The 25,277-nt window shown below is 35.9% G+C and overlaps 1 protein-coding gene across 1 annotated transcript in view; it reads right to left on the minus strand.

Moving 5' to 3' along the window:
• Window positions 1-428: 428 nt before the first annotated feature.
• The window catches only part of LOC149801475 (peptide-N(4)-(N-acetyl-beta-glucosaminyl)asparagine amidase-like), a 32,638-nt gene continuing 7,789 nt past the window's right edge, over window positions 429-25,277 (minus strand). Inside the window, exons 4-7 of the mRNA XM_089955624.1 lie at window positions 19,513-20,186; window positions 15,582-15,810; window positions 12,553-12,663; window positions 429-4,014 (exon numbers count right to left, since the gene is read on the minus strand). Coding sequence (XP_089811750.1) covers window positions 3,842-4,014; window positions 12,553-12,663; window positions 15,582-15,810; window positions 19,513-20,186 — 1,187 coding nt within the window. The 3' untranslated portion in view covers window positions 429-3,841. The remainder of the gene's footprint in view (window positions 4,015-12,552; window positions 12,664-15,581; window positions 15,811-19,512; window positions 20,187-25,277) is intronic.

The following is a 25,277-nucleotide window of genomic DNA, read 5'->3' on the forward strand; positions in this document are numbered from 1 at the left end:
CCACATAAAAAATCTTGAGAAGATTCTTGATATGAACAAAGGAATACTGAGTGATGCCAGGCAGTGTGCATAATATCTACCAGTATAGATGACCTGAAATACAGTGTATTTTGAATACTGATGAACATGAGAGTTTTCAATTAATATTTCTGGCATGAAAATATTATTTATGAAAATAAGTTATGATTTTAGGATAATAATTATAAAAATTCAGAAAATGATGCTTACCATGTGCAAACACTATACAATCATCAGTAAAACTAAATCCAAATAACAGTTTATTAGCATTTAGAATTGACTCACATGGACTGATCGACTAACTTATTAATTGGGGTTTATCAACATATGAACGCATGAAAGGTAATATCAAGCCTTAGGAACAAGAAACACATTATGCCTGGTAAAAAAAAGAAAAACAACTCAGAAGAAGAGAAAAACTGTTTATTACACTTACTGAAAGTATATCAGCTAAGAGGAGTTCCTATGTGATCATCAATTTCGATCTGCTTGCTGTTGACTACTTGCAGCTAAATTTACTGTGCATATAATAAACATGCAGAAGTAATCATTCATAGAGAAGTAATTATAGGTTACTGCATATGTATGGGAAATTATGAATGAGTTTTTTGGATGGAATACTGCACAACCTTGGGAGTGTAGCATATCCATTCGACAAAACGAGTTCATATTTTCCCATACAAATGCAGTAACCTTTTTATTATATGCTAATTTTTTTTATTATACCTAAGGCTTAATTATGTAAATAAAAATACATTACATGAAACAAAGTAACTGAATGTATGCCGTATTCCAAACTAAATACACAAGTGCAGATTCATCATTACATAACATTATTAATGCACAATAACTCCGCTCAGATAAATTTGAACTTAGTCGCACGCTAGATATAACTTTTGAAAGAAAATGGCGTTTTTGTCTACTTAAAACTGAAATTTGGATTCATACTGTGAATGAATGCGCATTGCAAAACTTTTCTATCTGATCTGGAATGAATAGATTTTGGTATTTCTGTTGTGATTATGGACTGGATTCATCTGTGCAAATTGTACATGAAATAACACCGATTTGAAGCAGCGATGGAAAAGCGTGTTGACATCTGCAAGTGTGGGAAAAATATGAAGTCTTTCAATTGCAATCATCAAAAAGACGCTATGGAATATAATATTTATTTCATTTTGAGTGCAGTAAAGAGGATGTAACTGCACTTGGAATATAGTTGAAATTACAGTACAATTTCAAAATGTGTAATCAAGCTCGAGAACCCATGACATGGCTCATGTAATTTGGATTTGCAGAACTAAGAAAGTACATTTTGAGGAAATTCAGGATGTAAAACTATAAGTATAATTTTGGCCATTCTTATTACCTGTTAAAGAAGACAGTTTTTGCCTTGTTACTTCCATGTTATTTGTAAGGACCCTGTCTGTTGTCTAGTGTAGAGCTAGCCTAAATCCGAAACAATGTATGAAAAAGGTTAATGCAGAATGTGCCAAAGCAGCTGGTATGTGGCAGTCCATGAAACATCTGCTTTAGTTCATTCAGTTGGTTTACTTCATCCGCAGACAAATAAAATAAATCAAAAGTGATGGTGTCTGCGCCCATTGTTTGTTTACAATAGAAAGTAGTTCTTTATTCACACGAGTTCAATATGAATTGCATGCGAGTTCAATATCATAAAATACTGCATGATTCTGACAATGTAAAGTTAACAGAGAAAAAAAATTAGCATATAATAAGTCCAATTATGTCACCCCTATTGCAAAGTACCCAGTGACATAGAAATAATTAAATACAATTCATGACTTTATTTAGCATATTTTCAAAGTATATTTTTTCAAAAATCCTCTCTGAAATATTCTATTAAATTAAACACACACAGAAAATGCACATAAAATGTCTCAACATAAAAAATTCTATGACAAAATTTTATCTGGACAATATCCTTCATCCGATATCTTGTTAATTGTCTGCATTCTAAGTAACACAGTCTGGTGCAACTAAATTTTAGCTTCAAGTAACCAAGCTTATAAAAGCTTGTGCCAGACCTGAAAAACATATTCTGGCTGCTGGTGTTAATGAGCAGTGTGTTTACTTTGATGTAAAGTCAATAACAGTGAACTCTGAATCGGTATTTTGTCCACTAAAGATAAGAACAGCTATCAGTTTTACTTGTGTCAGATCCTTACAAACCTGGTAATCCTCAATGAGTACCATTGGTAGGTAACTGAAGCCACACTTTATTAATCCAAGAAGTGACACCATGACATTATTTCTGCACATACAAGCTTGACTTGATTTGGAAAAGCAAAACATTTCGGTCAGAGTTTCTCATTACACCTAATATAATTTACATTTCTATTTCAGTATACATGAACAACTCATGACAGGTTTAAAATATAAACAAGCACTTAGCTGATATAGTTTAATATAATTAAGCATAATTAAAACAAGAGAGAGAGAGATGATTTACATGGGACACATTAATCAAAAGGGATAAAATAAGATTCCCATATGTTATTTACATTAAACCAGTGATGAGCAGGATGAAATGAATCTCAAAATACCATTCTCTGTTTGAGATGTTATGTGTTTTCCCTTTACATGCTCTCATTTTAACTCCATTTATAATGAAGCATTCAATTTGTGCCACTGTGTTCGTTTCTACAATGACACCATATATGCTGTGACTCATGGACATGCATGCACACACAACTCATCACACACTGACAAAATTTTGCATAAATAATCATTACTTAAAAACTTTGAGGTATAATTTGCCCAAGAATTTCCTGACGTGAATTGAATGTCACCTGTAATGGACTGCATGATCTGGGTGAAGCACATTCTAATAAGAGTGCGTATCATACTAAGTATTCATGGACATATCCTATTATTAGGGCTCTCTTTTTTATGAAGAAATAACATTTAAGCAATAAATTCATAATAAGGATAAGATTGTGCCTTAAAGGATGCACAATGATGCACAATTTCATTCCAACTACAGTACACACTGTTTCATTCTGACTACAGCTGGTTACTCAATTATACATTTATGAGAAATTGATATAACAAGATAACTGATATAGTTTGAAATATATAGAAACACACACTCGACACACTGAAATAACCATTTACTTACCTCACAACACAATTGCTAAACATGTGGGTTTTGAATTGTATAAATATCTACTGTTTGTCTTTGATGTTATTTATTTGGTATTTACTTTTAAAGTAGCTCATGAAGGCTATAAATCAAAATTTCATTTTTTTAATGAAATGATGTATGGCTAAATTAATTATATATTTTATATACTGTTGTTAATATATGGTATAATCTGACCTCTTCAATCAATCTGATCAAGTTCCAATTACATCAAACATAATGCAGATGAATGAAAATATATTTTTTTCATATTAGAAGATATTTTTATACTTTTTTTGGCATACTCATGTTGCTCTGTATCTAATAATTGTTGTAAATCTTTATGTAATGAATAGTAAATCGAAAAAGCTGAATTATAGTGTAACTGGAACTATGGAAATTGGGGGGCATCTTGACAGCTTTGTTGGGTAACCAAACTTTTTAAAACTGTATTTGCTCATGCTAAATGAACAAAAAGAAAGATTTTATTTACTATTTTTATGGTATGTGACCTTTATGCTATTTAATATCTTCAATTAATTCCAATTTTTTGCCTGATGTTGTTTGCTAATCACCCACACCATCAATTTCCAATTGATGCAAAAGTTTCAAATACTATTATTAAAAGATACAATAAATGACAAACTTTGTGATTATACATGATAAAATAACACTCTATCATTTGAAGAAGACTTGAATTTCAAATGGTGATACTGAAGTGTCACTGGTAGATTGTCTGAAAAGTTGTGTGTGTTGCCAGGCATTATCCCCCTTTCCACCTTTCAATGTGGCTGTCAAGGAGAATCTGACTTCATCCTTCATCTCTGTGACTGTCTGCATTTCAGGGGTACCTGACGTAAACATAAGTAAATACAACAAATTCACATTTATTCATGGGAATTAAATTATTTAGGATTTCAATGTTCCTATATAACAAGAACTGAAATATTGTTATGATCTACTGAGGAAGACAACATGAGCCATTTTCCACATCGGAGGCATATTCACAACTTTCAGTACTTACAAAAAATGTATGTTTGTGAAACTGTGCAAATTGATACTCTCCAAAAAAATATAAGAATTTACTTTAGTATGAGGCAGAAGCAATCTTAAAATCTTATACGTGCTCAGAATTGGAATTTTTCCTTTAAAGCTTTATACATTTCTTGGCAACAAATTGGGAATCCCATGGGTGTGTCTATAATTCAGTGGCAGTAAATATTGCAAGTATGGTTCACAATGCACTCCATACAGCTTAAACGGTGTGATTATTGTTCTCTGCAAGCCTGAATTTCCAGCACATCCAACATTTGATCCATCCCATGGTTGCTGATAACTAATAAGAGAGAGCAAAATAATAGCATGTACCACTGAAAGCAGTCAATCATTGTGCTGATATTACATTGAAGTGGATGCTACGAGTTAAGACAAATACCAGATAAATCAAAGAATGATCTCATTATAGAAGAACCCCTCTTAAAGGACTATCCCTTCTGCCAAGAAAGTATGGTCTCACAAGACAGGTGGTCTCTCATAACAGGTCATACCACTATATAATCAATAAATCTGGATTGAGAATGTGGTCTTTCAAGACAGGCAGTCAAACATAGCATTAGTCTTTCAAGATGGGTGGTCTCACATAGCAGTGGTCTTTCCAGACAGGTGGTCTCAATAGCAGTGGTCTTTCCAGACAGGTTTTACTGTCTAAGGAATATGATGATCAATTAAGATACAGCTTACCAAAAAGGGAGAGTACTCATTGAGCCAAAGACCAATGGGAAAGCAATTAAGATTAGCTTAACCTATGAAAGAGTTATATGATTAAACTGCAAAATATTTATATATCTATATCTATGAAAGAGCAAAACTGAATAAGAAAAATGAGGGAGTCTAGTTGCATATGGTGAGAAAATTCTCAAAGATTACTCAGTATAGTGAAATAGCACAAAGTGGATCACATCTGTTATGCCTCTTGTAACAACATTCTGATCAGACAAAAGCAGAAGTAGTAACTGACAATTTAGCAATCCCTCTATACAAGGGTAGACTACTCTTATCGGCTATCATCTTGGCAAGCAGATGACTTTTCAGTATTTCTGTCATAAAACAGCCAAAAGATATGGTGAACAATTTTAATTTGCTAAGAAGGGCTCAATTTGCATGGCAGTTAATGTACTCCCAATCTGAAGAGGAAACATGTACATGTGCGTGTGATTTGAATTTTTAATGTAGCTTTAACAATTTTTCAGTCATATCGCTCTAATGTCTGCGGTTTAGCAGTTTATAGTGATGTCTAGCATGAGGCATCATGCCACAGACATGTAGCATCATGTCCAACCCAGTCACATTATTTTGACACCAGGCAGACCAGTCCTAACACTAACCTCTTAATGCTAAGTGCCTTGCAAGGTAGCTTTTTGTACCATTTTTATAATCTTTGGTATGACTCAGCCAGGGGTTCGATTCTGAGATCTCCCACATCCGAGGCATACGCTCAAACCACTAGACCACCAGAGCAGCTGGGAAACATGTAACTATTTTAATTTCAAATTAGCCATGGAGGCTCAGTAGTTAGCATGCAGCACTCGTGAGAAAAGGTGTGGGTTCAAATCCTTCCATCAGATCAGTCCTGGTTGGCTATTCTGAACTGTCCTTGGGCAAGTCCCTTTACTCCAACTGCCTCTATACTAAATAACTTATTTGTTTTACAGTGCCGTACAACATAAAACCAAACCATATCTATTGTTTCAGCCTACACTACTGGCAGCTTGTACCCCTACTGACATTAAAAACAAAATGCATCAAGGGTATAAAAATGTACAGAACTTACTAGTTTCATTCACATTTATAATTTATAACTGGATTGTCACAAAGCAGTTCATGATATTGTTATCTTCTTCCCATTTCAAACCAAACGGAAGTTTTCTATGTTAAAGAGGGGACTATTCAATGTCATTTGTAGCATGCTGGAAGCGTCCATTTTCAGTGAAGGTGTGGACGCAAGACTTACACATATATAGAAGGCAAACACTTTGCATCCATTGTATGCAATGTCTAATTCTAATAGTTCCAAAAAATTGATAAAAAAGGAGGAAAAATATGCCCTTACATCTCAACATTACAGAAATGTATGGTGTTATGTATATTTAATTTAAATTGTTTTTCTGTTAGTTTTAAATTTTTAAATTTCATCACATGTTATTGTAATGTAACATTGTTTACTGGACTTGACCTTGTCCAAAACTAAGTTCATTTCGGCTTGACCTGATTGACTTTGTTTTTATTTTTATATTTCATTTATGTAAACAACTAAAAATAGCCTCATTATACTCTATGTGTATGAGGTTATTAACCAAATTATTATTCAGGTAAATAAGAAGTGGTAAATGTGTTGATTAGGGTCAGGGTTTTGGAGATTCCCACATGAATTTTATAGGTTATTGTGTTGTAAGTAAACAAGGCTCAATAAAACATTCTAGAAAGTTATTTTCCATTAGGTAATGGTTGTTTTTAGAAAATGCTAATGTGACCTAGGGTCAAGCAGATAACTATATTTTGTGATTGTGAAGATTTCACCAGTTGTGCTTTAACATCTAGCACTTTAAGCTGTATTATGTTGTGACCAGTTTCGGCTGAATTTTATTTTCTTCAAATTATTGGATTCAAGTGATTATTTTCTCTGGACATAGAGAAGTGCTCAGACTAAATTCTTGGATAAAGACATTCATTGGAATTTATACTGTATTCAAATCTGGAATGATATTTCTGTGATTCAACAAGAGACTGTTGACACATCAGCACTTTGCTGACTATGACAGACATGTCATCGCCTTCAATTCTGGATCTCATCGGGACATGAACTCAGTGTCATTCAGGACTTTTTATTCCTATTGACTTGTGTTTTTAATTCTTGGAATACAATTTGGTTTTAATTCGCAACTCTGTAAGTTCTTTTTTTCTCATTTTTCATTTTGTATTCAAGGGAAATAAATTATTTGTTAAATTTTACAAAGCTTGTTGTCGTCACTCTTTTCTGTTACTTGTTTTAAGAGCATAGTCTCGTAAAAAATGGAAATATCTGGAGCATATGGATCAGCATGAACTAGATCACTAATTAGGGGCAAAACGATTCATCAATATAGCGATACTTTTGCTGTAACAATACACATGTCCATACAAGAGACGGAGAACTGATACAAAATGATACTTACTGTATGTATGTTATTTTAGTCTTCAGCAGTCATAATTAATTATTCTATTAGTTTGCATTGTTATTCTTTAAAACTAGAATTCATCTGAAATAGATTCTGTAGTCACAGACACTCGTTTCTGTTAGTAAAAACAAATAAGACTATTGAGAATACAAATTCTACAAATTAACACAAAGTCACAGTTCATAATCTGCCCCCCCCCCTGCTAATTATTTTAACCCAGCAGCATGTTCAACATATCCTATACATTCCAAACGTGTTCTACAAGTATAATGAAGTAATTTACTTATCATTTAATAACCACATTTACTCAAAGTTTCTGTGATGAAATGTATCATGTTTACATTGGTCAATTTGAAAGCTACACTTCCAGTGTGTCGCATGGTCAAATATGATCCACTAAATTTCCTTTGGTGTTTATTGCTTGTTCTGTTCCAGGTTAAACAATAACCACCACTCAGAAATTAATGTAGCTTATTCCCTGCATGACAAACAGGAAAAGTTGGCAAAGCAATAGAAAAACCACGTAAAAGTCATTCACTGATAATGTAAAGTACTTAAACAGATATGGTGTCAGTATGTGTGATTGCATAAATCTTGCAAAAATTTGTATAAATTTGCGAACTTGGAAAACAGTGATGTACGAGAACTCATGCAAATTAGTTGAAAGCCCCACATGTGAAAATGTGCTCGGTGAAGTATGCTAACTTTATTTAACCATTCTTCTCAGAACATGTTTTGGGGGAAGGCAACTGTTCACACATCTGGGTTATTCAAGCATGACATGAATGATTGTTAAATTAAATCTGATTGCCCATGAATAAGCATTGTTATGTCATAGTCAGAAACTTTCATTAAGGAAGTTTTACAAATGCATGTTTAAAATATGAACTACCTAGAAAATCTAAAATTTCTGATTCCCAGCTCTGTTGATTATGATTTCATTTGGCAATTACTGGCTGATGATTGTAATGATGACAATTATTTTTAAAGTTATGAACTATATCGAATTAATGGAGCTGGGAAAGGGTTGATGGACATACCTGTGAGTTATTTGTGTTAAATATGAGTCACATAATAAAAAACAGACAGAAAGACAGTCAATCTCCCATTCAGCGGTATTTCAAAATCAAATGTAGAAAGGGCAAAATACTGAGCCTAACTAAAATAGACAATTTAAAAGTATAAAACAATTTTCATTTTTTATCAATCAATTCAGCCCTGTGGATCATAAGCTACAAGACCATATATCCATATCGGGGTTAAGAAAAACTGAATAAATAAGGATGAAAAAAAAATGAAATTAAGAGTAAAGATATTTATTTGAATACCTTTCTCTGCACAAGCAGACTGGCATTGATGGACTAAAATTCCTAAGAAAGCATTATGGAAAAGATAAGAAATCTGGCATGGAAGTCAGTAAATTACTGATTCAAGAAAGTAAGTTTATGTTAGTGAAAAATCCTATTTTGGATAATATCTGTGAGCTCTGGAAAATTTTCCATAACAGTCATAAAGATGAGTTTCCCAACATATCCAAGCTGACAAAGAGAGCTATGTATATGATCCTTCAGTAGGAAGCACAGAACAATATTCATAGACAGATAAAGAACAGAGTATGCTCATAAATAATTTACAGATTAATGCTTATACAACAAGAGGTGACATCTTTTAAAGATATTGATTTCAGTAGAGCTTTAAGAAAGTGGAGAAGGAAGAAAGAGAGACAGATATTAAAGTGTTAGGTAAATATTGAACTATGGCTGTTTCTTCTCCCCCCTCCTATTTTCACTGCCCCTTATTTCTTTGACAAAGGGAGAGTTTTCCCTTAAAATAAAATCCTGGCAGTCTCACTCCTTAAATTGTACATGGGGAACAAAACTAGAATTTCTCTCTTTATGCTGAGATATTTAACCAATAAAGGAAGGTGCCAATGGAATAAATAAAATTAGCACAGAATCAAGAATGGGGCAGAATTCAAACTGTTCAAGTTTATCACCTTGTTTAAGTTACAAAAAATATAGAATAGGATTGGGTGTTGTCAATAGTTTTCCTTCTTCACTAACAAATATATGGATGCAGTGGTCTGTTGTATCTGTAGGAATGTGACAGATTTTGTTGGTATTCATCCTCACTCCCATGCTTGGATTTGTTCCAGATGAGATTTTCTTTGCACAAGCAAATTGCATTATATCTTTTGTTAAGAAGATAACATCAAATTGTTTTCCAAGTTTAAGTGAGAAATGAAATTAGTAATAAGATGTTTTCAAAGTATTCATGATGTGCAAAATAAAGCGCCTGATGGCTAAAGTAAGTTAAATGGAGCCACCATGAAATGTCCTCAAACATTCAATAAAACTCATTGACAACGAAGAGGTAGTCTGTTTGAAGGTATTTTTGTTATCTTGTCGTCGATAAGAATTGCATATAAATATATGATAATTATATATACAGTGCAACCCCGCTATATTGTGAATTCTGACATTACGCGGTTGTGGCATGGGTCCTGAAATTTCATATATTCATTCGCACATGAAAAAATATTTTTTTGCTCAAAGTACATGAAATAGTGTATAAAAATTGTATTATCATTATGGGGAGGAGATCAGGTATGAATTCCAATTTAATATGATCATGGCATGGTTCCTGAAATTTTAAATACATGTGTATTTTTCTCGTACCGGGAAAGAATTTTTTTGTAAGTACGAGTAATAGTGTGTAAAACATTTATTATCATTTTGGGGAAGAGTTCGTGCAGGAATTTTAATATGATACAATCGTGGCATAGCTTCTGAAATTTAACAATATCACCAGGTTCTTGAAGTGTTATGCCAAAATAAACATTATCGGAAATGTTACTTACTACTGATCCATGAGTAAAGCCAGTAAGTCGTCTTGTGATTGTCTTCAATTAATTCTGTATACAATCGTTGCTCAAACAATAGCAGAAAAGTGTTTCTTCTTTAATTGCATACAGAACCAAGCACCAGACAATGCAGTGGTTGATAAAAGATACTCACAATTTAGAAAACATAAAAAAACGAAAGCCGCCAACATGTTTGCTGGACTTGGTGGTGTTATTAGATGCAATCAGTTGACCAGTAAATAATGTCTGCTTTATTACCTGGATACTGAAAGGGTATAAAATTGTACATGTGTTCAGCTGAAAAAAATGTATAAACATGACTTGTGACCATTGCAGGCCTATTGCACTTAGTTCTTGGGTTTTACATGGGTATGGTGTTTGTTTATGAACTTGTCATTAATTTCCTATTTTTTATTTTAAAAAATTATCATTATGGAAAAGCAAGTTCACAAACGCAAGTCGTTCTCTACACTTTGAGCAATAATTAGTATAGTAGTTTTCACACATTTCTTTTGACATTCACAAAATCTTAAGTAAAAGTTATATACACGCTGAAAGCATGTGTTGATTGTTAATTATTCTTGCTCTAGTCGTTCAACGAATAGGCGTTAATTATTGGAAATTTGCAATGGATAAATGTACATGGAAACACATATGAAAATGTTAGCAGTATGAAATTTGTACAGACACTGTTCATAGACCCTGGAACGTAATGAACCGTGCACGTGCTTTGTCCTTCTTAACCTAATTTTGCTGTTAATTTTTCCCCACTGAATTCAGACACATAATGATGTGTGACAAAATTATTGAATAGTTTAAATATGTATGCAATTTTGGCAATGGAATTACAGATATTATGGATTAATTGCAAGCCCCAACGGCACGATAGTAAACGGTGTTGATACCCTATTCATCATACACATTAGATGTGAATACACGTTTATGTGCCAATGAGTTGTTCTCTGAAAAGTAAAATACTGTATAACCCCGCATTAACGTGACCCCAATATTAATGCTATCCAATTTTTTGGACCCCAATTATCACGTTATAGCGGGGTTCCATTGTATGTGTGTTCATTAGTACTTTCAAGACTGGACTATTGTAACTCAATTCTGTCTGGTTTATCTCAATATCTACTCCAAAAACTTCAAAAACTTCAAAACACAGCTGCTCGGATCATACTTAGAGTACCACGATCAGAGCACACCTCCCCGATGCTCTGTACCCTACATTAGCTATCCATTCGATCCAGAATCAAACACAAAATTTGTTCTCTGTGCTACATTTCACTGTCGGACTCCAGTCCAACATACCTATCTGACCTCACCCATGTGTACACACCAGCAAGATATTTATGCTCCTCTTCTGACAATCGTATACTCATTATTCCCACTATGAAAACAAAGTCATATGGACAGCGTTCTTTTGCATACCATGGCCCAGCAACGTGGAATGAATTGCCCACTGAACTTAGACACAAAGACACAGTGATCATATTCAAGAAGGCTCTCAAAACTCACTTATTTCGACTGCAAGAACAAACTTAAAGACCTAATAATGTTTCCTACCTGAAATATTCTCAGCATGTTTTTTATTTTTTAATGTTTTTCTAATTTCGTGTTGTTTATTTTTGTAATAATATGATTATGTTTCTTATCTTATAGGTGTTGTCTAATGTCGTAAAGCACTTAGAGCTTCTAAAGATTAGGCGCTATACAAAGTCCTCATTATTATATATATATATATATATATATATATATATATATATATATATATAAAATCTGCATATTGGAAATACAAGCAACAATATCAACATACATAAAAAGGCACCACCTACCTTCCAAAGATGAAAAGACAATCAAGTTTATCAATATGTATCATATCACAGGCTGTGTATTGTGAATCATATTGATATGCAGCACAGGTGTATTGTTTCACCCCTATCACTAATCGTGTGTGAACAACACACACTCACCTACACAAATAGGGATATCATGTTAAAGTTCCACTAGGTTTTAAATGAGAAGATGGTGACAATGTAAGGGACCGCTTGGTGGCAACTGAGTTCAAAATTATAAACGAATGAACGAAAAGAGTAAGCTTTATGCATTTTTTGTATCCTCGATGCTTTTTGTTGTTAAAATTGGTAGGGGGATACAAGCTGCTGGAGGTGTAGGCTGAAACTTTAAAAAGTAAACATTTTACAGTGCATGTTGAGAGTTAAAACAAAATGATAAACTAGAAAACTACATAATTATACTACATTAAATGAAGAGAATTGAAAAATTAGCACTTGGAATGTTCAATTTACCCTTCAGCAGAGCACACTGGCTGTCACTACAAAGCATCCATGAAATGTTGCCATCTTCAAATGTTTTGCTGTCAATACGAATCTTGATTATGTCAATTTTCAAACCTGAGTCTGAAATATAGAATGGAATTGAGGTAAATATAGACAGCATGATATAAAACACTTTCATGCTACTTGCCTGTAACTCAACATATGCAAGGTCACTCATGACCAATATGATAGTGACCTGATATGACAATGCTCTACATAATTGTGTAATACTGTGCCTTCTTCATAGAAAAGTGTGCTATGTTAACAATGGTCATCCAAATTTCTGCCTCAACCAAAGCACTTTTCAAAAGGTCTATTTAAGAAAACATCTCATGCTTTATTATCTGATAAACAACATCTTACATCAGCCCTATATTCAAATTAAATTATCACTCATTAAATTGTTTTAACTGAAATTAGAACACATGTGAGGTCCTCCATTTTTGTTTAACTGTAATAGCCCTTGTGAAAAGAACAACTTGTAAAACATCATTTCTCGGGGGGGGGGGTAATGGAGAGGGAAATTCTGTCACACGACTAATCTCTAAATAGGCATAATACTCTGATAAGCCAATGTATCATAGCATCAATTTTGCTGAATCTTGGCAGCCTATTAAAACTTGCCTCTACTGTATACAATCACACTTGGCAGTCCATTCAAAACATGCTTAATATGTATACAATCACACTTGGCAGCCTGTCCAAGACATGCTTCAAATATATACAATCACACCTGGCAGCCCATTCAAAACATGCTTAATGTGTATACAATAACACTTGGCAACCTGTCCAAAACATGCTTCAAATATATACAATCACACCTGGCAGCCCATTCAAAACATGCTTAATATGTATACAGTCACACTTGGCAGCCTGTCCAAAACTTGCTTCTACTGTATACAATCACACCTGGCAGCCCATTCAAAACATGCTTAATGTGTATACAATCACAATTGGCAGCCTGTCCAAAACTTGCTTCAAATATATACAATCACACCTGGCAGCCCATTCAAAACATGCTTAATGTGTATACAATCACACTTGGCAGCCTGTCCAAAACTTGCTTCAAATATATACAATCACACCTGGCAGCTCATTCAAAACATGCTTAATGTGTATACAATCACACTTGGCAGCCTATCCAAAACATGCTTCAAATATATACAATCACACCTGGCACCCCATTCAAAACATGCTTAATGTGTATACAATCACACTTTCACACTTGGCAGCCTGTCCAAAACATGCATCAAATATACACAATCACATCTGGCAGCCCATTCAAAACATGCTTAATGTGTATACAATCACACTTGGCAGCCTGTCCAAAACATGTTTCAAATATATACAATCACACCTGGCAGCCCATTCAAAACATGCCTAATGTGTATACATACAATCAGTCTTGGCAGCCTATCCAAAACATGCTTCAAATATATACAATCACACCTGGCACCCCATTCAAAACATGCTTAATGTGTATACAATCACACTTTCACACTTGGCAGCCTGTCCAAAACATGCTTCAAATATATACAACCACATCTGGCAGCCCATTCAAAACATGCTTCATATGTATACAATGATACTTGGCAGCTCATCCAAAACATGCTTCTACTGTGTACAATCACACTTGGCAACCCATCAAAACCATTTTTCATATATATACAATCACACTGCAACTTCTTACACCTACCTGCACAAAGATAGTAATAATTAAAATCCAATGAGAATAAAGGTATATTTATTCCTCTGATTCCAAGACCATAAATTCCATCAAAATATTTTTGATAAAAAATATTAACTATAAGCATTAGTTTTCCTCCAAATTGTATCTGCATTTTCTTCTTCTCACCTCTGCCGTCATTTTTAACCTATTTATAGTCTACCTGACTGTTTTATTTTTGTTATATACATTGTTTATAAAACTTTTAAAACTATATTCTATGTACCAGTCAATCATACTGATACTAAATACTTTTCACTCCACCTGTCTCCATACTAAAATTCATAATCATTCCAAAAAAATATTGCTAATGGATGGTATCTCTGAATATTCTGCATCCCTCCCTGCACTTGAGACAGAAACTTAATAGTCAAGAATCAACTAAAGTATAACTGAATGAATATAATATACTGCTGTTATACAATAAATGTAATGACTTTCTCAAGTCAAGATTGCTTATGTTCACCTGCATCTAATAATAGAAGAAAAAAAAAGGGAAAATGTCATTAACAACTGCTGAAGAAATGTATGAGTTTAACAACCACTGAAGAGATAAAAGATAATACTCTGTCATTTTCTAACCCTATCTAAGACAATGGCAGAATAATAGGTCAAAAGGAAGGGTCCAATATGTGCAACCAGCTAGGCTCAGGGTTTGCAAATGTGTCATGAACAAAAACTGATTAAATGTAAACTGTGCTTCAAAAATAGGTCATCCCCATGCCTGGTGCCTCTCTAAATCCCCTGAAAATGATTCATACAGGTATAAGCCCTTTGCAATTGAAGGAAATATCAGCAGCTAAAATCCCATGCTTTTAATCTCTACTGACCTGGGTCTGACTATTGCCATAATTGTTATTGTTTTAAATCTCATCTTCTCATTTATATATATATATATATATATATATATATATATATATATATATATATATATATATATATATATATATATATATATATATATATATATGGGTTCAGGAATGTGAGTAAAATACTGTTTCATTATGCATTGGTGTAGGTCAGCAAAATTCCACCCTCAGCATAAGAATTTTGCTTCAGGCACTTAGCAAAGTCTCATGTATGAAAACAGGTGAAGATTTCCCATCCTAAACTGATGTACAGGAAATGATTATGTTAGTCTGCCTTACACAAATTGTTTTCCAACCAGTTTACAAGCTTTTCACCACCTCAAATACTAGCACCCATCCACATTTAAATTTGTAAAAATGAATGTCTATTATATGTTGGTATTTGATGTCTGCAGAAAGACTACCTCCAAAATCAAATTTCCAGGAAATTTCTGCTTTATCAGTCCCCTCTGTCCTGGCCAGATACACCATATTCCAGTCATGTTCTTCCTTTCTAAAGATATTTTGGGAGGAATGGATCATTGCTGCATAGCCAAGTGTATAAGAACCATTGTCTGAGAGTCGCACATACTCATCTTTGGAACATCTGTACTGTATATGGAATGATTTGGTTTTCTTCTCCATCTCTGTTAGCTAAAGTAGACAATATCAGTGTTGTGATTTAACATAAATATATATTTTTTTAATTCTCAGAAAAAGGGTTCTCATTGATTGGCATGTTCATCTATGTCGGAACTCTAATTTGTTGTGAGAATCCCTACCTTCACACATTAGATTTTATACTGGTCCTATTTTCAAGAAGCTCCTCAAAATGAGTGCACATTTCAACTCGATTTTTGAGATTAAAAAATGAACAAACTAATTTACATATAGGAGATTTAACAACAGCCATGCATTCACTTCAACAATGTTCTTTAGCTGTTTAGAGTCTTAAGTTTGTTTGTGTACTGTAACAAATAAATGTAATGTGCAAACTCAAAGATGCAATATTCAAGTTTGAGTGTACACATCAGGGTAAGAGGGACCTGGCTCCTGATGTGGATGAACTGCCCATAGTAGCAAGTTCAGCAGGTGGGTGAAAGCGACTATCTACCCTCCCTGAAGATTCTTGGGAAGAAGTTCTATTCCCCTCCCTCCTTTCTGACCCAAGTTCATAAGAGATTAAAAAATGAACAAACTAGTTTATATACTGGAGATTTAACATTTGCCATGCATTCACTTCAAGAATGTTCTTTGGCTGTTTAGATTCTTAAGTTTGTGTACTGTAACAAATACATGTAATGTGCAATTTCAAAGGCACAATATTCAAATTTGAGTGTGTACTCAGGCTAAGGAGTTTTTTTAACACTGGGCCAGACCTCACAGCTTTCTAAATTTTGGTAATAGCTTTCTACATAGTTAACTGAAGTTGACTTTTAACCCTATAAGTACAAATTGTTTCACCGAAAAAACTCCACAATTATATTTATCAAGCCATTCTTTTATTTGTCTCATTGACAAAGACATAATGAAATATACAAGAGTCACATGCTACAGGTTAAGTTAAAGAATGTAACTACAATGCAGACATATAATTAATGATTATTATGACCACAGTGTCTATTACCTTGTGACTAGTGCCTGGTATGAATGGACCCTTTTTGAGTGAAAATAACTGAAGACTAAATTTTGCACTGAAAAATACTAACAAGTTAGTATTTTCTAACGTATAAAACTTATGCAACTTCAAAACTCACTTACATTCAATAGAATCAACATGTATTTTTATTGAGGGGAACTACTTTTAATCATGTAATACTTACCTGTTGCTAATGGTAGCTGGCTCATTAATTTGCATTAAAAAAAGATGAGAAGAAGAGCCATTGTGCTCACAGAGGGATAGGAGGAGTACCACTAGAGTAGAGAAGTAGAAACTGCGAAGCCAGTATTCACCTTTTATAATAAAAAGGACCCAGCCATCAACTGTTATGCCAGATCAAGCCTCTAAAAGTAGGGAACCGATGGAAGAGAAATACTCTGCAGGAGTAGGAACACATTGCAAGGACTGTCCATCCTTTCCTAAGGATAGGGGAAGGGCCCACAAATTTACACCCTGTGTCAAACCTAAACCGTTCAGAGGCCTGACTGCCGAGGCAAGATATGAAATGGGGTTCTTGCTCTGAGTGGGGCTGCGTGGCTTTGTGGAACTTTGCCAACAGATCCTGTGGTTAGTCACGATGATTTCGCTTCTGACCCAGTTTTGATGGGCAGAATTGGACCCAAAGGGCTCTTGTTGCAGGTCACTGAGATTTGAGAGGCAAAAGAGGGGATAAGCCCTCTGAAGTAAGTCTCTGCCTCCTTGGGAACAGCCTTGAAAAGGTTCTTACTGAGCTCTAGTAAGACTTTGGATGCATCCAGAGCAACGTGTGTGCAGAGGTGCAGAAGCTCCATTGATAAGGATAACACATGCCTGAATGTTTTGTCACTGCTTCCAACAAACAATGAAGGGCATCTATTCACAGAGATTCCTCCTTCAGCAGGTTGAATGAGACTGTTGAAAAGAGGTCAGCATGCAAGGCTCCAGTTATTAGTGACCTAGCCTTTTGCTCTAAGGTTCAGTGTTTTAACTGGAAGATGAGCCCAGGTCCCCATGGAAATACCCACTTGTGCCACTTCAGCGTCCCAAGTGAGAGGTTGAATGGGTCAGGAAACAACAAGAGTTCTGGCTAAGAGTCAGACCCAGAAAGTTTATCCAAGCTGGAAAGAATTTTAGTGTTACCAAAGCCTGAATGCTTGTGACACAGCTCACTAGGTGAAACATTGTAAACATTGTAAACCTTGTTTACAGCTTTGTCGAAAGACCAGATCTATTCCTTCTCTGCTGCATTTACCAGCTGATGACAGGAGGCAGGGTGTCCGAAGAGAGGGGTGCCATGACAGCCTTTCTGTAGAAACTCATGAGATTCAGCAAGGACAAAACAGATGTCTTCATCCCAGTCATGCTCCTGGGAGGCAGGACTATGCAACCCAATTTCTCTGTGTTGCAGGGGAGACCTAGGGGTAAGAGGGACCTGGCTCCTGTTATGGAGCTAGTGGTCTGTCCATAGTAGCAGGCTCAGCAGGTGGGTGAAAGCGACTCTCTACCCTCCCTGAAGATTTGTGGGTAGAAGTACTGTTCTCCTCCCTCTTTTTTGACCCAAGCTCATAAGAGGAAGACATTAGTCTATGCCCTGCAGCATCGACCTCCATATCATGTGGCCAAGGTCATGAAGTCCTTGATTCATGCTGGGAAATGGCCAATCACTTCCCTGTGGCGCAAGGCCCCACACGCTGTAGGGACTTAAACGGATTTTAGGAAAGGGAGGGATCCCAACCTAAACCCATTTCCAAATCTGGCATCTGTGCACTGATTCCCAATCCCCAGCGGGATGCAACTGCAGTCTGGATGTGATGGGGGTCTCGACCCAATACTTACCATAGGGGCTCTAATGACCAGTGAATGGCCAGGAAACACAGATTTGTAGTAAGATCCTTCCTCAGATCTGATACACTTAGAATGAAGCTCTCCCCTTACTAGGTGGCTCGATCCTGTTGCCATGAATGGGCCCTGGGGATTGAAAGGGTGCTCCACCACTCCCTATGTAAGGATGTTTTAATGCAAAATCTAGGCAATACATATCTTAGAATAAACTGGTGCACAATAACTAAACATACAGCAGAAAGGGGAAAAATGGTGTGTTACCTGTTTTACCAAGATAAAAATAGAACAAGTCATACTAAAGGAAAATGAGAAAATTACATATGACGATTTGTAACTATTGTAAAACAATAAACTGAATCAATACAAGTCTGCAGACCAAATTTGGCAGGATAGGGATATTTACTAAATTGATACATGAGCATGAAATTAATTTTCAATAACAGTTATGATAACATCTTTGTGTGGTAATAACCTAAATTCAGTATTATACCAAATGTATTCAGAAAAAAATGCAAATAACTCTTCTGTGAGTTTAATTCAAGCAGAAAAAAAATTGCTCAGAGGTAAATCCACATGATAAAAATGTTGCATAAAAAGAGAAAACTCAAGTTTCAACATTAAATATAAAGCAATGGCAATTTCTCTGTGATGTAAATTTAAGCAGCAATAACATCTGTGAGCAGAAAAAGAATTAAAGAATGTGCACATGGCTGGGCATCTGTGGGTTGGACCACGGGCATTTTGGTATTCCAGAACCCTCTCGTTCACCCTATGGGAGGGTGAATTCTCATTGTACAGTCAGCATATTTTCCATCTGGAAAACAGCCAGCTTTGCAATAACAATGGGTTATGTGTTAATGATATTTGTTTTGTACCTTGAATATATATGGTTCTGTTTTTAGAACTTGCTGGCTCCCTGCTTCTCCCCTTGCTAACCTCCAAGCAACGGAACCAGTTGTTCTTCCAGAAAGGTTCTGACCCTCTGATGTCTTCTCTGTCACGAATTCCACCAGCTCAGCTACCAGTCTGTTTAACAAAACTTGCTTCCTTGCTGCGAGAACTGACTTCAATATTTGACTATTTAACTTATGGATCGTATTCACAAGCCAAGATTCGCGACACTCTTTTCTCCTTGTGCACAGTTCCTTATGCTTGGCAGAATATCGCCATGAAACATCCTGAATATCATCTTTTGAAAATGCAATAACATATGTTAATTTCTTGCCCCAGCCTGCCTCGTAGAGCAGAGGTTTATCACAGACATTCTCACAAGGATCACAGTGTAACCATCTCTGCTGTGACATGGAAAATACCTCTGTCCATACGTGATCAGTCCAGTCCAAAACATATCGAGCCTCAAAACCCATTGCCCGAGCACAAAGGGTGAAACAATTTGCCCATTCACCACATCGGCCTTCATGAGTTTCTAGTAGCTTTTCAGGGTTGTTATAACGTGGAAAACGTGTAAACTTTTGACATGAATTGCATCTGTAGTTCTCAACTCTGCCTGCTTCCCACCTTAACTCCTCCTCCGTTGGGGGAACCATACCTGTAAGAAAAAACTGCATATTTTGTATATCAAATTAAAATACAATTGATTCTATGACAGACTGAAATTTGCCAATTTCTAATATATCACCGTGTTATCAACTTTGTCAGGAACAAAACCGTTTAAAGACAATTAACCACCTGACCTTATGCATTATATTAAGCAATGTATATTCTATATGCCCAATATCTGGACAAGCTCAATTTGACCAGTGACAAGTTAAATATTTCTTAGAGCAGCCCAACATCTGGACAAGCTCAATTAACCTCTGACAAGTTAAATTCCTATCATATGAGTAAATAGAACCATTTAGTTGGCTGTGACGAATGCTTGCTTCTAGGTACTGACATTATTAGGTGACGGTGTAACTGGCATACAATACTGGTTTTTATCATTTCATTTTCTGTTAGTTAATTCAAGTATATGCAGTGTGATGTGCAGGTAAACAAAAATTTGATCTTTGCCTCAATCTTCTGCCAAATAAAAATGTATATTTGAGTATACCTATACAAAAAAATATTTAGAATAAGCCAGCTTATCCAGCGCAATATCAACATAAATTATTTCATATGGGATATTTTTTAACAATGAGATCAAAGGAATATCTCATCTCGGATATTTTTAACAATGACATCAAAGGAAAATATTCTTATACATAGCTAGGATAACTGATCTTGTGACACAGAAAGAAAAACAAAAGAAAAAACAATGGCATGCCATCACTATATACTCAGATTTTGGAAATGTTTTCTGTTTCAGGTTGAAAGCAATTTGAAGTAGTGTAATTTTCATGCATGGCTTGCCATTGCAAGTCCTCAAATCAAATCCCCATCACTAACAACTTATAAGTCCTTCCTCACCCAACAAACCCCCAAGAATCAGAACCCATAATGCAGTATTTAATTAACATTCCTTCCTGCATTCATTCCATATACAAAATTTCACCCCAAAAGCCATCTAATATAGCATTGAAACAAATTCTTTACATATGCAATCCCTGCCTTTTACCCTAGGTAAGTTTTCAAATATTAATATTCATTCAATGATGAAAGACTGTTCATTAAACACTCATCCTTACATGCTTTTGCAATTTTCTATTAGTATTACCCCTCTGACACCTTAAACTATGGCCATCAAATTACATATACTTGCTTGTAAGTTAGGTCAAACTGCAAACCACAAAGGTCCTGATCTGCATAGCATAATGCCCCTGCAGTCCAGGGTCTATGTTGTCTGTTCTACTGATTACTCCTAACAAACTACAGGGACTCAGATCTGCCATCACATAATGTGCCAGCAGATCTGGGTCTGTGCACTTTGCAGCTGGACTCATCTTATAAACGAGTATATTTGGTATGTCTTAAGTTATTTAGGAAATTACCAAAAAGAAATTGAGAAACGTGTACAAAAATTAATATTGAAAAGCATGTACTTTCATAGTAACTAATTTCTGGGGTAGTCTTTGCGACACCCACACAAGCATGTGCAAATTGATGAGCCACACAATGCATCTCATACAAGTACAATCATCTGGTCTTTGAAAAATTAGTACAGTGATCTGGTCTTCAGAAAATTTACTACACTTCAGACAACAGTCTTCCCCATCATAAACAGAGGCTCCATTGAATCCCATACCATTCACTCTTTGATGGGAAATATTCAAATCAAACTAAGCATACAGTCATGCATTTATACTGGATACACTGGCTGTAGACAGATAGATTCTTTTCCAGAAATAAATCTTCAATTCACCAACCTTCAAATTTGATAAGCAAAGAATCAAATATTTCTGCATTAATAAATCAGTTAACTAATACATATTTTTAACAGCTGGACCCTCCTTCGCTCTGATATCATGTTTTCCTCTAAGGCCAAGAAAAAAATATGTTTCCTGTTGCACTGGCTTTAAAACTAGGGTAGGCAGGTTGTTTTCTTTTTAAATATTATATATATATTTAATGTGATTTTTTTAACCATGGGGGAAAAAGTGTAGAGTTAGCAGTGAGAAACTGGGACTGTCAATAGATTGGAAACATATTTTTTTGTTTGACTGAACAAAATCCAATAACAAAGATAGGAATTCAGTCATAAGATTGTGATCTTTATAGTGTTTTGATGTAATAATAGTTCCATTCAGCTGGTTTAGTTAGGTATTGTGGTAGAGATGACTCCATTGAAACAAAGTACTTTGGTGTTAACCACTGTGGTTATATTCCATTACCTTCCTATACTGATCCAATTTGTCCTGTATTCCCTATTTTAGTAAAGTGATCAGGATGAAGAGACAGATAGTTTGGTTCCTGTATCACTTTCTGAATCCAAGGTGTTTAGATGTGCATACATTTGGCCATTCCAATGTATAAGAAGCAGCAATTAACCAGACCTTTGGGCCAAGGATTGGTGTCACAAAGGTTGGAACCATTGCCATTCCATTTGTCACTAATGTCCATCATAAGTCAATCCCACTGAGAATGGATCAATGAAACTGAGGGATGAAAAGACCGTTCTGTTTGTAGGAGCTCCTGCTTGCAGAAAAATGAGTCTGTCAATATGTTAGCCTACCTAGATTATGTCAAACTGAAACTTTAAAAAATCCCAAACAGAAATACAGAGGTCCAGGTCTTTGTCCCGCTTTGCTGTTTGAGATCAGTCACCACAGTGAAGTTATGAGGCAGAAAGAGAACTCTATTCCCATGTAGGTTTACCAGCCACCAATGACAAGCTTTCAAAAATAGCATCCATTTAGATGACGTGGACACATAAGAAAAGATCCTTTGAGGGCCAAACTCCTAAGTCAGTTCAAAAAGATAGTAGACTTGAACCCCACAGCCCCCCCCCCCCAGTCTTCAATGTTCACATCTGTAGCAATTGTGATTGCCGGAGGATGTGTTTCCAGAGGTATCAATGAGTGAGTACAAAGTGCCCTCGTTATGTAACCTTTAATGGTTGCCAAATGATAGTCCAAAACTGTCAAGGTTTGGTCCATTAAACCACTGTTATGAAAGCCCCAAAAAGCGAACAAGGACTAAGATGTCCACTGCCAAAACTCAGCCTCCAAAGGAATACTCTAGCAGATGAATTGCACTATAGAAGCACTGAACTGACCATTGAATAAATTCAAATCTCTTTCCCTGGGAACACATTCTTCTTACCTGAACACAGAGTCCAGACCTAGTAGACCTAATCTTGAATGGGCATGAGGTCTAAAATGTTGAAAAGAGATTGAAAACAATAGGGGAGTAACACCCAACATCATCCCTTGCTCCAAAATATAACTAGTCTGTTACTTGTAGTCTGCTGTACGTGAATCACAGAACTTATGAAAGCTTTTTGAGTGAGAAATGAAATCAAGTCTATTGTAAGTCCACACTGATTGCGTAATCTTCAAATTGGACAGCATTAGGACCCATTGTTGTATTCCATTGCAAACTCAAGGGGAGTTGATTGAATGCACTTAGGCTGAGGATCAACTGACACGTGCTGCATTGCAGCTGAAAGAGCTGTGGCCTAAGGCTTAGCATGTGTGCTGAGCATGATAATTGAGTCCCCAGCAACAATTCCTGGATCCCCATGACATCATGATACAACTTCCCCATTCAGCCATGAAAGATTGAAGCCGTATCCCCACCGGGATCTGTGAAAAGGGGGCCTGTATATATGTCACTGAGATAGGGATAGTCTCATCATACAACGTTCAACGTCCCACTGATTCTTCCACTTAGTTGCATGATTGTTTCCCAGTGGCATGCACTCTGGGACATCCTTGTAACCTTGTTTGTTACTTTGCAAATCCCTCTGCTGTACCAGAGACTGAGAGGGATGGTGGTATGCTGTGAACTCCATTAACCTGATCCTTAAAGAGAAGAATCGATGATAAAGGTTGTGAGCGTATCTTGGGCCATGTTTGGCCTGTAAAGGAGGTAGGTAGCATTGCATCATTTTTGCACCTGTTGTAAGTTCATACCTGCTATTATGGTTATAGGATGTTATGTCTTTGTTATGAATATGCTTATCCTATGAATATGCCCTGCTTATTTCCTTGATTAAACTCGTGGGGAACCTTAAACCGATACTGTGACTTATCATGGATATGTTGTGGTCAAGGACCCAATGTGGTCAAGCCCTTGTATATGGCCTGTCCAGTCAAAACAGAAGTAAGTCATCGGTGGGGGAGAATGAAGTCCAATTCATTATGTTGGAACAGGTTACAAGATGTTTGATCTATGTAACCAGTCCATGCATCAGCTTCCCTCCCTGTACAGCAATAGGAAGAGAGTAGAACCCAGAGGTGTCAAGGTTTATAGGAATCACCAACAATGATGCGTTCTGTGGTGGTGACCTACAATGATTCTGATTTTGGAAGGCATTAAAAGTAGAATCTTCCGTAGATAATTTTCAACTATGTCAGAACTATAGGCCTGGCAGGTGATGTAGAGAAAAGAGGACAGAAGTCGGATGGGATTGGTCAAGAAACTTCAGTTCAATCGTGCAAAGTGGAGATTGACTCATCCAAGTAAGAGCTAGTAAAGACAAGGGAACTTGAATGCCAGTAATGTGAAGATGATGTTTTCTGCACTACCAGCAAAGTAGCTGGAGAAGAATGTTGATGATGGTGGCCCACTATACTTGTACCACTTAAGAGTCATATTATGTCTGACATTTCCCTAAGGAAAGTCTCTTGGATGGTTAGAGACTTGAGGGTGAGTGAAGAGACATGCTAGAAATGGGCATTGTTTGCTGGAAGTGTTTGAGGTATCATGCAGTAAGTTAGATCCCTGAGGGTGTCCATGTAAACAGTACTTATTCCACAGGAAGTGCCTAGCAGCACTATGTGATCCAAGAGAAAGCCTGTATAGACTGGGCATCATCACAGGAAGTGCCTAGCAGTACCATGGTATCTAAGAGAAAGCATGTATAGACTGGGCATCATCCACAGGAAATGTCTATTCACAGAGAACTTGGCAGCATGAGTTTGGCTGATGCTGTATGATCAAATTGTGGTAGTGGCCCATAATGATCCAATTATATGGTCAAGTCCAGTTGTGGAAGAAAATGGAAATCTTGGCTGGCATGATGCTGTCCAGTTCTTGA

This window comes from Sinohyriopsis cumingii, chromosome 4, assembly GCF_028554795.1.
Source record: "Sinohyriopsis cumingii isolate HCF-2022 chromosome 4, ASM2855479v2, whole genome shotgun sequence".
NCBI lineage: Eukaryota > Metazoa > Mollusca > Bivalvia > Unionida > Unionidae > Sinohyriopsis > Sinohyriopsis cumingii.